Genomic DNA, 17313 nt, shown 5'->3' on the forward strand with positions numbered 1-17313 from the left:
TCCTTCCTTCCTTCCTTCCTTAACTCTGCCCACTGCCAGGAGTTCAATCCTTGACCAAGGTTGACTCAGCCTTCCATCCTTCCGAGGTGGGTCAAACCCAGATTGTTGGGGGCAACAGGCTGACTCTGTAAACTGCTTAGAGAAATCTGTAAAGCTCTGTGAAGCGGTATACAAGTCTAAATGCTATTGCTATTAAGCATAATCATTTCTAGCCAGCCCAGAACTGAAGTTTCTCAAAAGAGCAATGGGGAAAAATGGGATTTTTTGCTCAGCTGAATTTCTGAGACCGCTCAATCGATGATTGCGGTCACAGTGAGGTCTTTGCTTCACTGTAAGAATTTATCTCACCCCGTTTCAAGGTTGTGTTGTGAATTCAGTGTCATTTAGCCTCCTGGATGGTCAGATGTCGCCCTGAGATGCTCCTTTTTCGGGACTCTGCAATTGGATTCCTCTCCCATTATCTCCAGCTTCTCCTCTTTCCCTTTCAGCATCCTTAAATCTCTGACTCTGAGGAAGATGCCAAGAGCCCTCCTGCAAAAACTCAAGAGGCAGGAATCTAGGGATCTGCGTCCTGTCTTGGAGATGAATAGTTCTGTGAAATCACTTTGGGAAAAGGAGAAAGGCGAGAGGCAAAACAAAAATAAAAAAAAGCCAGCCCACCCCCCGGGAGGATGGTGGCGATGCAGAATGATCCCATTAAGGGATTGTAGACCATTGCCAAATTAAATTACTTTTAATAAAAATAACTGTGCTGTGCAGACGGGCTGCTGAAGAAGCCTTTGGAGGATTCTGAGAGCCTGGTTCTGTGGGGGAGGGGGTGAGTGGAAGGAAGGAGGAGGGATCGAGGGATCGAGGGAAGGAAGGAAGAAGAATGAAGGAAGAAAGACAGGAAGGAAGGAAGGAAAGTAAAAAGGGAGGGAGGAAAGAAATGAAGAAAGGAAAGAGGGAGGGGGAAGAAAGGAAGGTTGGAGGGAAGGAATAAAGGAAGGAGGGAACAAAGAAGGGAGGGAGGAAGAAGTGTAAAGAAGGGAGGAAGGAAAGGAAAAAGGGAGAGGGAAGAAATGAAGGCAGGAAATAGGGAGGGAGGGAGGGAAGGAAGGAAAGGAAAAAGGGAGGGAGGGAAGAAATGAAGAAAGGAAAGCGGGAGGGGGAAAAGGAAGGTGGGAGGGAAGGAACAAACGAAGGAGGGAAGGAGCAAAGGAAGGAGGGAAGGAACAAAGGAGGGAGGGAGGAAGAAGGGATGGAAGAAGGGAGGAAGGAAAGGAAAAGGGTGAGGGAAGAAATGAAGGAAGGAAAGAGGAAGGGAGGGAAGGAAGGAAAGGGAAAAGGGAGGGTGGGAAGAAATGAAGAAAGGAAAGAGGGAGGAGGAAAAGGAAGGTGGGAGGGAAGGAACAAAAGAAGGAGGGAAGAAACAAAGGAGGGAGGGAGGAAGAAGGGAGGGAAGAAGGGAGGAAGGAAAGGAAAAGAGAGAGGGAAGAAATGAAGGAAGGAAAAGGGGAGGGAGGGAAGAAATGAAGAAAAGAAAGAGGGAGGGGAAAGAAAGGAAGGTGTTAGGGAGGGAGGGAAGAAATGAATAAAGGAAAGAGGGAGGGAAAGAATAAAGGAAGGAGGGAGGTTGGGTACATAGGTAGGAAGGAAGAAAGAAAGGAAGAGGTGAGGGAGGGAGAGAAGAAAGGAAGGGAAGGAAGGAAAGGAAAAAGGAAGGATGGAAGAAAGGAAGAAAGGAAAGAGGGAGGGACGGAATAAAGGAAGGAGGGAGGGAGGGTACATAGGTAGGAAGGAAGAAAGGAAGAAGGGAGGGAGGAAGGAAAAGAAGGGAAGGAAGAAAGGAAAGGAAAAAGGGAGAAAGGGAATAAATGAAGAAAGGAAAGAAGGGAGGAGGGACAAAGGAAGGAAGGGAGGGAGGGAGGAAGGCATTCCCGACTAGGACAGAATAGAATAATCTGAGTTAGATGCATTTTCGTCGCCCATGTAAGCAAAATGAAGAAGTGATGCCAGAAGGTAAAGATACAGCAAATGCTGGAAAATGCCACAGACTCCCAGATGTCACTCATGCGCCTGTGGACATCCTCAAGGGGACCAGAATTCCCTGTTCACAGAAGAAGGAAGAGCTACTTGTGCTGGGAGTTCTCTTTAGGGGAAGAAAATATCTCCCTTCTCCTTTTTTGCCATCCGCAGTTTGATGGAATGGGTGAGAATACCCAGGGGAAAAAAAAATGCTCCAAGAGTTTTGGCACATTAGCTTTCCACTCTCATCCCTTCGAGCCACCCTATAAATAAAGGTGGCTTCGGTGCACGGGAGGGAAGACGGCGTCCTTCGAGATCATCTCAAAATAAAAGAGAATTAAGCCTTTTATCTCGACGTGTTTCCCAAATGGGTGGGCGCATCTGTTGCTTTCTTTCCCGTGGATGGGAAAACAGGGGAAACTCTCTCGGTGGCCCGTTTGCATGACTCCCAAGGTCACGTCAGGCTTACGTGGATGAGCAAACCAACCACACGAGAGAAAGAGGTTGTCATTGGCTGGATGATGGATGAACAGTTGCCTCCATGGTTTTGGTCTCTGAACTTGGCTTTTTTTCTTTCTTTCTTTCTTGCAGATGTTCCATGACCCAATTAGAGAACATCATCAGTGCTGGAGGAAGAGGGGGTGGCAGAAGGAGGGAGAGAGGGAAGGAGGAGGATTGTGGGGTCCTTGGTGCTCTCTGAGCCCCGTTGTTTACTCGCAGACGTTTCATGGCCCAACTTGGTAACGTCTTCAGTGTTAGGAGGAATCCAGTTAACTCTAGCCCTGATGAAGTGATATGGTTGGGTAATGAAATTTTGAACGCCAATAAACACCACAGTTATTTTCCTTCTCTTTCTCTTCCTCCTCCTCCTCCTCCCCCTCACAAACCCCACTCCCTCCTATCACTGACGATGTTACCTAGTTGGGTTATGAAATGTCTGCAAGAAAACAACCAAGCTCAGAAAAAAATAAGGACCCCACAGTTGCCCTCCTCCTCCCTGAAAACTCCCCTCCCTTCTAGCACTGATGATGTTCCCTAGTTGAGTCATAAAATGCCTGCAAGAAAACAACCAAGCTCAGAAAGAACTAAGGACTCCACAGTTGCTCCCCCCCCCTCCTCCTCCTCTGACAATCAGCTGGGTGACAATCTTGGTGCGTGATCTTTGGAACTTTAAAAAAAACTTTTTAAAAGCATTTTTTTACTACCAGTTTGGGTGAACCAGCCCGGACCAGTAGTATGGGAGATATATAGTCAAAATAACATTCCTTTCTCAGAGAGTCAAAGACATCTTGCCCTGCACTTGGAGTGGCGTGACTGGGAGGCATCTCCAGTTTTGGACGGTGCACGTTTGGGCCATGGGATGGACATGTGGGTGCTGGGCAGGGACTTGGACTTTCTTTTGGGTGGGGAAAACCTGGAAGCTTTCAGATTCGGGTTTTCCCAGGTGTGCCAACGTGACATCTCTAATGAAGTGGAACTTTGAGGAACTTCAAGCCTCGGAGTCTTCTTTCGCTGGGACTTGGGACCCTCAGAGTTTGTTTCCTTCATCTCTTGTCCAGCCAATGCAGTGCTAAGAGCCACTGGGACCCAGGACCAATTTGCTGGGCAGGATGGTGGACAGTTGGAGGACGCCTGCTCAGATGCTCTGAGGAAGCAGAGACCGGATCAAAGCATCTCGCTCTGCCTGCAGAGGCCCAACGCTCCCCCTCCCCCGATCGCCTATCAAAGTAACATCAGAAAGGAGAAAGGCAGCCAATTATTTCTTTAAAAGCCCTAATGTATTTTGAATCTGGGATTCTTCATTAGAGAACAAAGCAGTGGAGTTGAGGAAAGTGCCTTCTTTCTCCTCGTAATGGGGCAAAGGATGAGGAATGTTGGAGCCAAGCCACAAAGAGCTCAGATGCATCATCCTTTCGCTTGGCCCCCTTGATGCATTATTCAGGTTCTGTTAGAACATCCAAAGTCCTTCTGGATGGCTTCCTGATTCTTCAGAAAAGGGATTCTTAAACGCTCACATTGACAAGTGATTCTTTCCTTCCTTCCTTCCTTCCTTCCTTCCTTCCTTCCTTCCTTCCTTCCTTCCTTCCTTCCCTCCCTCTCCCCTCTTTCATTGCCACCCTCCCTCCCCCACTTCCTTATTGCCCTTCCTTCCTTCTTTCCTTCCTTCCTTCTTTCTTTCCTTCCTTCCTTCCTTCTCCCCACTCTCATTGCCACCCCTCTCTCCTTCCCTCCCTCCCCCACTTCCTTCTCATTGCCCTCCCTTCCTCCCTCCCTCCTCTTTCCTCTCCTCCCTCCCTTCTCATTACTCCCCCCTACTTTCCTACTTCCCTCCCTTCCTTTCTTCCTTCTCATCACTCTCCCTCCCTCCTCTTTCCTCCCCTCCCTTCCTTCCTTCTCATTGCTCTCCCTCCTTCTTCCCTCCCTTCCTTCTCATTGCTCTCCCTCCTTCTTCCCTCCCTTCCTTTCTTCCCTCTCCCTCTCTCATTGTCACCCCACTCTCCTTTCCTCCCTCCCCCACTTCCTTCTCATTGATCTTCCTTCCTTCCTCCCTCCCTCCCTTCTCTTTCCTCCCCTCTCTCCCTCCCTCCTTCCCTCTCTTCCTTTCTTCCTCATCGCTGTCCCTCCCTCCTCTCTTTCCTCCCCTCCCTCCTTTCCTTCCTTCCTTCCTTCCTTCCTTCCTTCCTTCCTTCCTTCCTTCCTTCCCTCTCCCCTCTCTCATTGTCACCCCTCCCTCCCTTCTCATTACTCTCCTCCTCCCTCCTTCCCACCTTCCTTTCTTCCTTCTCATTGCTCTCCCTCCATCTTTCTCCCCTCTCTCCCTCCTCTCCATGCTTCCCCTTAGCAAAGGGGTCCTTCCCGTTTTTATCAAAACAAAAGAGGGCAGAAGGCTCAACAGGCTGAAGCTCTGGCTATCACTCACCTGCCGCGTGAATTCGCCTTGATTCTGTGACACATCACAGCCATCGTCGAATGCTTCCCGCCATTACTGACCTCCTGCATCACATCCCACTGCCGTAGCTCGCTGATTTTGGCGCTCAGAATGTTTACTCCTTTCTTCACTTTTGCCCTGTGGAAGGAAGGTTGCAAAAAGAAAAAGGAAAAATGTGATATAAAGGAGAAGGATCATTCTAATGGGCACATGTCCACCTGTGGAGAATGCCACTAAAGGCAAAGGTTTCCCTCGCACATATGTGCTAGTCGTTCCCAACTCTAGGGGGCGGTGCTCATCCCCGTTTCAAAGCCGAAGAGCCAGCGCTGTCCGAAGACGCCTCCGTGGTCATGTGAACGGCATGACTAAACGCTGAAGGTGCACAGAACGCTGTTGCCTTCCCACCAAAGGTGGTTCCTATTTTTCTTCTTGCATTTTTTACATGCTTTCAATCTGCTAGGTTGGCAGAAGCTGGGACAAGTCACGGGAGCTCACTCCGTTATGCAGCGCTAGGGATTCAAACCGTCGAATTGCCAACCTTTCTGATCGACAAGCTCAGTGTCTTAGCCACTGAAACTAGAACTCACAGTCTCCTTGTGACTGGCCCAAAGTCATCCAGCCAGTTTTCATGGCTAAGGTGGGACTAGAACTCACTGTCTCCTGGTGATTGGCCCCAATTACCTAACTGGCTTTCCTGCCTAAGGTGAAACTAGAACTCTCTCCCGATGATTGGTCCAAAGTCGCCAAGCTAACTTCATGCCTAAGGCTAGACTAGAACTCACGGTCTCCTGCTTTCTAGCCCTGGTCCCTTAGCCAATAGACCAAACTGTGCTAGTACAGAGTGAGACTGGTTAGTCTTGTTGCTTGTTAGGCTTGGTGTGTGTGTGTGTGTGTCTTGGACAAGGTTAGCAAAATTTAGACCTGCAGGACAAAGCAAAACAAAGGGAAATGGGCGGGTGGAACGCTGGAATACAATCGAGAAGGCTGATGTTGGAGCTATGAGTTAATTAACTGCTATATCAGACATTTACAAAAAAAAAAGTGTCTCTCTCTTTATGTCACCAGCACAATGGCTCTTTTAATAAAAGCAAAAAGAAACTGGGCCAAAGAAGCTAATCCATAGTTATAGAAATCAGGAGTTCGAAGCTCTTAATGCAGTGAAGGTCTCACAAAATGCCCCCCGAGCTTTACCTTGGAAATAAATATGGAGAGGCATAATCAGTTATGCTACTAGTCTCTCTCTCTCTCTTTTCCCTCTCTCCCTTCCTCTCTCTCATTCTTTATCCCTCCCTCTCTCTTTCTCTTTCTCTCTCTGTCTCTCCCTCTCTCCTCCTCCCTCCTTCTTTCTCTCTCATCCCTCCTCTCCCTCCCTCATTCTTTCTCTCTCTCCCGCTCTTTCTCTCTGTCTCTCCCTCCGTCTCTCTCTCTCTCCTCTCTCTTTCTCTTTCTGTCTCCCCCTTTCTCCCCCTCTCTCCCTCCCTCCTTCTTTCTCTCCCTCTCTTTCTCTGTCTCTCCCACTCTCTCACCCCTCTCTCTTTAGCCCTCTCTCCCCCGTCTCTCTCTCCTCTCTCTTTCTTTCTCCCCCTCTCTCCCTCCCTCCTTCTTTCTCTCCCTCTCCCTCTCTTTTTCTGTCTCTCACCCCTCTCTCTTTGGCCCTCCCTCCTCCTCCCCCTCCTCCTCCTCCTCTTCCTCCTTCTCTCTCTCCCTCCCTCCCTCTCCCGCTCTCTCTCTCCCTCCCCCCTCTCTTTTCTTCCTTCTCTTAGGTTTAGATAACAAGTCCAAAAAATGAAGACAAATTAGGTCATGAAGTTAAAGAGGTCTTCTCTCTCTTTTTTAACCAGGTCTTTGTTGGCATGAAAGGGTCAGTTTCCAAACACAGCAATGCTGCAGCTCTTCTAGCCATACTTTTTTATGTGCATGGGGACATGTAGTCTGATCCCACTAGGTAGGACAGATAAACAGAAGAATAGGAAGAGCGCATCCATGAATTAGCAGTCAGAAGAGATAATGAAATCTCCTTAATCTCACAACACATGGACAGACTCAAGTGTTGTTTCCTCCTAGAGCATTCTAGGCCAAGCTAAATCTGGGCTAGAGAATTCCTGGAAGCTTGGCATTCACAAACATCAGCCATCAAACAAACACATAGAGGTAAACTACATTTACACGTCATTCAAATTAATAGCAATAGGACTTAGACTTATATACCACATCATAGAGTTCTTTGTAGCATTCTCTAAGTGGTTTACAGAGTCAGCGTATTACCCGCAACAACCTGGGTCCTCATTTTACCAACCCCAGAAGGAGGGAAGGCTGAGCCACAAAGCAAAAAGATCAGAACACATTCTCCCCAGCAGTCTACTCCCAGATAAGCAGGGACTGACACCAGACAAACAATCAAGCAGAAAATCATACCCTAATCAAAGGAAAGGAAAACCATACCATCACCAAAATAGTCAAGGTAAACCACTATATATAAACAGGAAGCAAACTGCATACCCCCTCATACTGATGATATTCCCTAGTGGGGTAATGAAACATCAAACAATACCAAGGACTCCATAGTCTGATTTTCTCCTTCCCTGTGCACACAAAAGAAACTTTCATTAGACTTGCTTAAGAATTAGATGAAAACCCACTGAGAGACCCCAAGGATGGGTCACCATGAAGTCCAAACACCACTTCCACATCCATTCCACACTATCCTGTCAGAGCTGAAGAAGCTTCTTGGCTGAGAAACAAAACGTCTTCAAAGAAAAAAAAAACAGACAGTCCAGTTGCCTCCTGAGAAAGCCCCTTTGAGACAACTATGGCCTGGATGACTGAGAATCTCTACAGATTTGTAGCTATGCAATTTGGGATGATCACCCTTGGAATGGTGTGGGAGTAGGAATGGATTTCAAGAGGATAAATTACAGAGTACAAGAACCATTTGCACCACTCAGTTGACCCTGAGGACACAGATAAATCTCCAAGCGACCTCAACAACCCTCTAAAAGGATGCAAATGACCAGCTGTCTGCAAGGAGTAGAAATCCTTCTATTCCCCACCATCCAGTCAGAGCCGAAGAAGCTCCTTGGATGAGAAGTGAAATGCCTTCAATGAAAAAACAAGAAAGTCCAGTTGCCTCTTGAAAAAATGGATGACTGAGAATCTCTACAGACCACTTCCACTTCATGACAAGAAGACTAAATGGATGGTGCTTTTTTTGATGCCCTCCATTGTCCAGATGGCAGCCATATAAATCAGCTAAATGGATAACTAAATAAAGAAGAGAGGGTTTAAAATAAAAATAAAAATTGGCGGTGCAACTTTCATGGTGGTGAGGATAGGGATGAGCTCATTTGCAATGTGCAGCGTGATATGTGCACTTCGGGCTAAAGCTGCACAGAGTGAATGGGAATTCAAGCTCTACATTTGGTCATCAAAAGAAATTATGCACATTAAAAGCGTGGCTGCAGAACGAAATGCTTTATAAAACACCAAAGCTCTCTCTGTATGTGGGGGTTTAAAAGTGGGTTTAAAGGAGCCTACCGTTTCATTGGACCATTTTCCCAAAGAGATCCAGGCAATAGGAAGGAAGGAAGGAGAAAGAGGCAGGAAAAGTGGAAGAAAGGTAGGAATGAAGGAAGGGAAGGATAGGAGAGGCAGAGAAGGAAGGAATATAGGGAGGGAGGGATGGAGAGTGGGAGAGAAAGAAGGAAGGAAGGAGAAAGAGGGAGGGGGAAGAGGAAGGGAGGGAGGAAACAAGGAAGAAAGAAATATAGGGAGGGAAGAAGGGAGAAAAGGAAGGAATATAGGAAGGGAGATAAAGAAGGAAGGAAGAAATTAAAGAAAGAAGGAAAGAAAGAAAGAAGAAAGGAGAAAAGAGGAGGAAGAAGAGGAAGGGAGGGAAGAAGCAAGGAAGAAAGAAATAGAGGGAGGGAGGGAGGGAGGGAGGGAGAGAAGGATTGTTTTGAACTTGCTAGGACCTCACTTGTGTTCTCCATTACATCAATTTGGCTCCAAACGTTCAGGACCTTCACAGGTCCATAAAGCAAAGGAAAGCTGAAGGAAGATCATAAGTACAGTCACTGTTTCACTTAGCAACTGATTTACTTAACAACGGAACCATGGGACTCATTTGTGATCATTAAATAAGGACCACCTGTATGATTGCAAAAATAAAAAAAAGGTTGCAGACGGCATGGTTTCTAAATTATCATTCTGTTGAATAGAACAGAAGAGGGAAAGAATAGAATAGAATACAGTACAATAAAATACAATACAATACAATAACAGAATTGGAAGAGACCTTGGAAGTCATCTACTCTAACCCCCAGCATGATCAGGAGACCCCATGACATCTTGGACAAATGGTTGTCCAATCTCTTCTTAAAAGCCTACAGGTATGGAGCATCCACAACTTCTGAAGGCAACTTTTGTTCCATTGTCCTCACCATTAGGAAATTTCTCCTGAATCCGTTGCTTCTTGTCCAGCCTTCAGGTGCACTGGGGAATAGGTTGACCCCTACACACACACACACTCTTCTTCTTTGTGGCAACCCCTCAAATACTGTAAGAGTGCTATCACGTCTTCTCTTAGTCCTTCTCCTCACTAGACTAGATACAAAGGTGAACTTACAAGCACCCCGAGAAGCCATTATTCCTGGAGAATTCTGGTGAGATATGATGTCCGTTGGGCCACCAGGGTTGTAGCCCTCCAGCGGCCAGTGGAGCTGGCAGCAGATTTGGACAGTGAGGAGGTTGGGGAGGAAGATGGGCCAGTCCTGGAGTCTGGGGAAGGCTCTGATGAGGGCTCTGTGTCGGAGGCAGTGAGGGGGCCAGTTATCAGCTGCCTTCAGAGTCAAACAGCAGTGAGGCAGAAGAACAGCTGGAGCCTGTTCCCAGTGTGCACATGCGCAGAGTTGCCAGACGAAGGGAACAGCTAATGAACAGGAGTCAACTTGGGAGTAAGGCCACAGGTGGATGGCGAATGGCCCCTCCTAGAGGAAATAAAAGAGGAGCAAAAGGAGAGTGGAGTTTGCAGGAGACGATTAGTTTGCTTAATTGGTTCGTGACTCTCCGAGATTCCTTGCCGAGATTTGCAGATATCGTCCTGGCAGCTCTCCAAGCCAGATAAGGTCTGTGACTAAATCCTCCCTTGAAAGACTTTGCTGGATGTGAATGAGCAGAATTCACAGTAAATTAATAAAAGTGTTTTTTGTCGGGACCAGGAGTTTGCTTCAGGCTCTAGGGAAGCCTCGGTCAGAACAACTGGGAATTGAAAGTGACTGATCCTCAACAAACGGCCTCCTGTTTTTGGAATATCTAATGCATCCAATAAAAATGGTAAAGATGCTAGTCCAGGCTGCTATCAGCAACTATTACCTCTCAATCAAACTCCTCTTATGCAGAAGACATTTTTTCTTAGAAGTGGACTTCGTTTATTTCCTCCTTAATATCTGCCGCAGCCCCTTCTCGAAAAAAAAGCTCGGTTTTTCAATCAAAGTTTGCCTCGGGGGGGCAGCAAGAAGAAAAAAAACCAACATAATAGAAACAACGAGAAGGAAGAACCGTTTCCGCACGGCGTGGAACTCTCCAAGGAGAAAAGTAAAACCGTTGCTCAAATGAATGATGGCAGGAGATATAATGGGGCTCTCTAAGTGGTTTCTTATTGCACTCAAGTTCTTATTACAGAATTTCCACCCAGCGCTTCCACGCCAAGTGGGGACTCCCGGTTGTTTCCTAGCTTGCGGTTGGGAAGCTCAGAGGAGAGTAAATATGAAGCTTGTAGCTTCGAGGCAGCGAGGAAAATCGGAAGGCCTTGTGGGAAACCCCTAGGGTGCAAGGGAGACTTGCAACTGCCATCAGTGCTGTAAGGGAGTGAGGCTGAGTGGGCTTCACGTAATTTTACCACCGGTTTGCCACGCACCGAAACTGTGAGCGCACTTGTGTGTGCTCACTTTATTTGCACGCATTCTGTGCACGCGCTTTGCTCACACACAAGGCTTGCACACATGCACACAGCTTGGAAAACGTGGCTAAATAGGATGGCATGGTGCCAGGATAGAATAGAATATAGAAATAGAATAGAATAGAAAAGAAAATAGGAGTAGAATAGAATATAGAAATAGAATAGAAAATAGGAATAGAATAGAATATAGAATAGAAAATAGGAATAGAATAGAATATAGAAATAGAATAGAAAATAGGAATAGAATAGGATATAGAAAATAGGAATAGAATAGAATATAGAAAATAGGAATAGAACAGAATATAGAAATAGAATAGAATAGAAAATAGAAATAGAAATAGAAATAGAATAGAATGGAATAGAACAGAATAAAATTCTTTATTGGCCAAGTGTGATTGGACACACAAGGAGTTTGTCTTTGGTGCAGATGCTCTCAGTGTACATAAAAAGACAAGATACATTCATCAAGAATCATAAGGAAAAACACTTAATGATAGTCATAGGGTACAAATAAGCAATCAAATCATATAAGGAAACAATCAATATAAATCATAAGGATACAAGCAACAAAGCTACCATCCTGCCGTCATAAGTGGGAGGAGATGGGTGATACGAACGATGAGAAGACTAATAGTAAAAGTAATGCAGCCTTAGTGAATAGTTTGACAGCATTGAGGGAAATATTTGTTTAGCAGAGGGATGGCATTTGGGGAAAAAACTGTCCTTGTGTCTAGTTGCTCTGGTGTGTAGTGCTTAAGAGTTGGACCCCAAACTAAGCGCTGCTCGGGATAACCTCCAGGCTATATTCCTTCCTTGCCTAAGGAAGCCTCGGTGAAATCAAGGAACTGCCAAGAACAGAAAAGATTTTGTGACAAGGACCAGCGGCCAGTTCAAAAGACGACCGCAAGCAACCACCCTGTAGATCTCTAGGGCAACCTGTAAAAAGGTCCTTTGAAGTCCAAAGGAGCATCAGAACATCAAATCACTAGATCCGAACCTGTCTCTCCCCCTCCAGAGCAGCTTTGACAACTGGGAAGCCGTTTGAAAAACTAAGCTAGAAGGCGAAGACGCTTGGGGGATGATTCAGTGCTTTGTTTCTGAGATGAAATCTGAGGAAAAACAAATGTATTTGTGCATTCGTACAAAGTTCGTTTGTTTCGAGCAAAAGACTAAAATGTGACTGGTGGAATTGAAAATATACATGTTTTTCTACGATCTAAAATATTCCTTCACAATCTAGTGACTTCCAAGAGAGATGAGTTGCTTGCCATAATTTCTAAGCTGATCTAAAATAAATAAGACCATCTAACTCAGTCTCCATCCCATGTTTTACAGATTAACAGAGTTGGATGGTATCTTGGAGGTCATCTAGTCAACCACCCCCCCTCCCTGCCCAAGAAGAACCCTACATCATTTCTGACAAATGGCAGTCCAGCCTCCTCCAGGAAAGCTTCCAGGGATGAATCTCCACAACTTCCGAAGGCAACTTCTATTCCACTGGTCGATTGTTCTCATTGCCAGAAAATTTCTCCTTATTGCCAGGTTGAATCTCTTCTTGTTCAAGCTATTTTCCAAGGCCAGACAAGTAATAATGGATGGAAACTGAACAAGGAGAGATTCACCCTGGAAATAAGGAGGAATTTCCTGTCATTGAGAGCAATCAACTGATGGAACAGAAGTTGCATTTGGAAGTTGGGGGAGCGTCATCACTGGAGGCTTTCAAGAAGAGACTGGACTGTCATTTGTCAGAAATGGTGTAGGGTCTCCTGCTTGGTGGGTGGGGGGGTTGGACTAGATGACCTACAAGGTCCCTTCCAACTCTGTTAATCTTTAAAATAAACCAACCCTGCTCAAGCAGGAGATATACATTTTATACAGATGGTAGTCCAATTTCTTCTTAAAAACCTCCAGTGTTGGAGCACCCACAACCTCTTGAGGCAAGTCACGAAAGCTTCAGATATCGCTGAGCAGAAATTGACTATATCTCATTGACTACAATAGGAATTTGACCATCCCTGTAGCTTGTCTAGTTTGTAGGGCATTGCCAAATGAAGCTTTCCGAATGGGCAAAGTCAACCCACAGTTAGATATATGCCCTAAGAAAGATAGGAGGGTGTGTGTGTGTGCATTGAGTTGTGTTGCATTGTGTTGTTGCAGGAGTTACTGCAATGTAGAAAGCTCATCTTCCAATACGGCAGCTTTAAAAAAGCACAGAGGTTAATCAAGAGAAGCCACCTTGAAGTTTTAGTGTTTCCCTATTACCCAGTTTTCTCCTGCTGCACCCATTCTATCCAGCTGGCCTTCTCTAGGAGGTCACAGGTATAATTCAGAAATTCACAATAATAACCCATAAGGGAGTGCAATGCCTGAAAGAGATTGTAATTTCCTTTGCTGAGATGTCAGAACTTTCTCTCCTATCAGCATCACTTTCAGGCCAGTCTAATTACCATCACAAACACTGAAAGTGCTACTTGGGATTCAGTGCTTTCTCTCCTCCTTTTCGCCATACAGAAAATGCTTGAATTTGCTGCTCAGTCAATTAACTTCCCAGACCTCACAAGGTAGCTAACAAAAGAGCAGGGTGGGCTTCAAGAGACACACCCTCAGTCCCATTGAGACCTGACACTCATCCGAGCTGGGCAGAAGAGGTCTAAATCAGTTCTGGGTGATGGTGGAAAGGAGGAATCAACGTTGTTTTTTTTTAAAAGATAGGCGTAAATTGCAAAAATAAGGATGTGATAGGTGAGTGGCTAAGATGCTGACCCTGTCGATCAGAAAGGTCGGCAGTTCGGCGGCTTGAATCCCTAGCGCCGCGTAACGGAGTGAGCTCCCATTACTTGTCCCAGCTTCTGCCAATCTAACAGTTCGAAAGCATGTAAAAAACCTTTGGTGGGGAGGTAAGAGCATTCCGTGTGCCTTCGGTGTTTTATCATGCTGGCCACATGACCAGGGAGACTTCTTCGGACAGTGCTGGCTCTTTGGCTTTGAAACTGAGATGAGCACCGCCCCCTAGAGTCAGGAACGACTAGCACATATGTGCGAGGGAAACCTTTACGTTTTTAGATTGGGAAAAAACTAAGAAGCAAGGATTGGGAAAATAAGTGGTCTTAAGTAGGCCAAATGTAGGTTAAAGCTGAAGAGGAGTAAAAGAGGAATAGAAGAAGGAGAAGGAGGTGGAGAAGGAGAGGGAGGAGGAGGAGAAGGAGAAGGAGAAGAAGGAGGAGAAGGAGAAGGAAGAGAGGGAGAGGGAGGAGCAGGAGAGAGGGAGAAGGAGAGGGAGGAGGAGGAGGAGGAGGAGGAGGAGGAGGAGGAGAGAGGGAGAAGGCGGAGAAGGAGAGGGAGGAGGTGGTGGTGGTGGTGGAGGAGGAGGTGGAGAAGGAAGAGACATCTTGAGATCTCCCCAATGGCTCCAAACAAATCTGGGGTTATCACTGTCGTGGTCTACCCTTCCTATAGAGAGAAGAGGAAAGTCATTGGTGAAATGGTGAGAAGTTCCATCAACCATGTGATCTGAGATCTTCCTGGGAACAACTGGCACAATTTGACCACTCCGTGCAAAGCTCACTTCTTTTAATACTGTGTTGTGCATGGAGAACCTATCAAGGTTTTGACTTCTAGCCATGAGAGAAGCTCCCATCCACCTTCACAAAACAGCTGCAATGGAGGCAGCCAATTAAGAATGCCAATAAAAATGATGAAAGGAAAAAGCTCGGTCATGTTTATTCATTATGAGGAGAACATTGACAATAACAAAAATTCAACTCTCCTTATCAGCTGTTGATTAAACTGATGCAATGATTACTAATCATGGAGTTTCACCCGGGGCTATAATTAAGTGTCAACCACTTAATGAGGATTTCTATTTTTTGCTTTGATTAAACACACCAGCACTGGACAGTTTGATGATAAAGATGTGCAGTGTGTGTGCAACCACACACATGTGTGTGTAATTGCTTGGGCTTTGTACTCATCACATCATCAAAAAAGGCAAGCAGAATTATGACCACCCATTTAATGTGTCTGTGCATCTCTCTCTCCCTCTCTCTCTCTCTCTCTCTCTCTTTCTCTCTCTCCCTCCCCCTGTTATCTATCCATCTCTCTCAATCATCCCTCCATCCCTCCATCCACCCACCTACCCACACCCATACATCATTCTATCTATCTATCTATCTATCTATCTATCTATCTATCTATCTATCTATCTATCTATCTATTAAATGATTATGATTCTATCTCTGTATCAATAATTTATCTATGATTCTTTTTTCTTTCATCTATTCATCCATCCATCCATCTCTATCAATCTGTCTATCAATCATTATCTATATGATTCTATGAATCTATCTATCTGTCTATCACCTATCAATCTTTTTATATGATTCTATGATTCTACCAATCTGTTTCAGTGATTTATCTATGATTCTATCCATCCATCCATCCATCCATCCATCCATCCATCCATCTTTCTATTATATAATTATGATTCTACCTATATCTGTATCTATAATTTATCTGATTCTTTCTTTCTTTCTTTCTTTCTTTCATCTATTTATCCATCCATCCATCAATCCATCCATCTCTATCAATCATTTATCTATCTCTATGATCTATCTATCTACCTATCTATCATCTATCTATCTATCTATCTATCTATCTATCTATCTATCTATCTATCTATCTATCTATCTATTAAATGATTATGATTCTATCTCTGTATCAATAATTTATCTATGATTCTTTTTTCTTTCATCTATTCATCCATCCATCCATCTCTATCAATCTGTCTATCAATCATTATCTATATGATTCTATGAATCTATCTATCTATCTGTCTATCACCTATCAATCTTTTTATATGATTCTATGATTCTACCAATCTGTTTCAGTGATTTATCTATGATTCTATCCATCCATCCATCCATCCATCCATCCATCCATCCATCCATCCATCCATCCATCCATCTTTCTATTATATAATTATGATTCTACCTATATCTGTATCTATAATTTATCTGATTCTTTCTTTCTTTCTTTCTTTCTTTCATCTATTTATCCATCCATCCATCAATCCATCCATCTCTATCAATCATTTATCTATCTCTATGATCTATCTATCTACCTATCTATCATCTATCTATCTATCTATCTATCTATCTATCTATCTATCATCTATCTATCTACCTATCTATCATCTATCTATCTACCTACCTACCTACCCACCCACCCACCCACCCACTCATCCATCCATCCATCCATCCATCCATCCATCCATCCATCCATCCATCCATCTATCATCTATTGATCCATCCATCTCTCCAATCCATCCATCCATCCATCCATCCATCCATCCATCCAATGTACAGTATATGGTTGCCCATCTCAGTTGAGATCTCTGGGCAGCTTACAACAAGGTGATAAAAGCAATAAACATTTTTTTTTAAAAAAACAGCCATTATTCAAAAAATTTATAAATGACAAGGGATAAGAGGGAATGGATGTTAACAGCAATATTGAAGCCATCTCAAGATCTCCCTGGTCCCCTTCTTGGGCCTGATAAGACAATCAGATCTTGAGGGACTTCCAGAAACTCAACAGGGATGGAGCTAATCTTACTTACTAGATGACCTACAAGGGCCCTTCCAACCCTATTAATTTGTAATCTTCTCCTACAGTGGGTAGGAGAATCCTCCATAAGAATCCTCCATAAGGAGGATATGCTGAAGAGAAGACCTTCCTCCTAGGAAATTCTTTGCTAACCCCTCTAAAAATGGAGACCAACCCATTATTTCATTGAAGGTTCTTGGAAACCCTTTGCTCATATCAAAACCAGTGCTTATTTTTTTAATATTGTGCATTTCCCAAAAGACATTGCTTCTCTTTTTCCAATATTTCTGCATTAGGAAGACTGGCAGCTGACTGGAAAGAGAGAATTAATTTCTTCCACAGCGATGCCCATATTCTCCAAGACAGGCTTTGTTTTCCAAACACAGATATATATTTACTGATAAAATATCATCTTCGCCTCCGAGTGCTCAATTCACTTTTGCTAGGAACCCTTTCAGGTGCCCCGAGTGTAGTAAACTGACCATGGCATCTTTTATTTATATTTACATTATCTTAAAATTCTCAGAGGCCATGTTGAACGAAGAGCCAAGAAGAATCAGGCCAAGGATTTCATATTTTATCAAGCCTACAAATAAATGCTGAAACATGTTGGGCTTTGGACACTGATGTCACTTTACATCTCCTCTGTTTTTCAGCAATTTGTGTTCGTTCTCTTGCCTTGTGAGTTCTCCAGCTTCGAAGGTTGCAATGTACTTGGAGAACTTGAATTGGCCAAAAAAAATGGACACTGCATTTTGCTTTACTCCAGAGTTTTTTGGGATGCTTTTTTTAATGTCTTCACCAACTTGATCACCTC

The 17313-nt window shown here is 44.5% G+C and overlaps 1 protein-coding gene across 1 annotated transcript in view; it reads right to left on the minus strand.

The window, feature by feature from the left end:
* Nucleotides 1-17313, minus strand: part of LOC106539462 (transmembrane protein 132C) — a 75419-nt gene that overhangs the window by 40975 nt on the left and 17131 nt on the right. Inside the window, exon 2 of the mRNA XM_087703490.1 lies at nucleotides 4928-5074. Coding sequence (XP_087559616.1) covers nucleotides 4928-5074 — 147 coding nt within the window. The remainder of the gene's footprint in view (nucleotides 1-4927; nucleotides 5075-17313) is intronic.

This window comes from Thamnophis sirtalis, unplaced genomic scaffold (genome assembly GCF_051295495.1).
Source record: "Thamnophis sirtalis isolate CommonGarterSnake01/CBP01778 unplaced genomic scaffold, rThaSir2_p1.2 scaffold_2, whole genome shotgun sequence".
In the NCBI taxonomy this organism is placed as follows: Eukaryota; Metazoa; Chordata; class Lepidosauria; order Squamata; family Natricidae; genus Thamnophis; species Thamnophis sirtalis.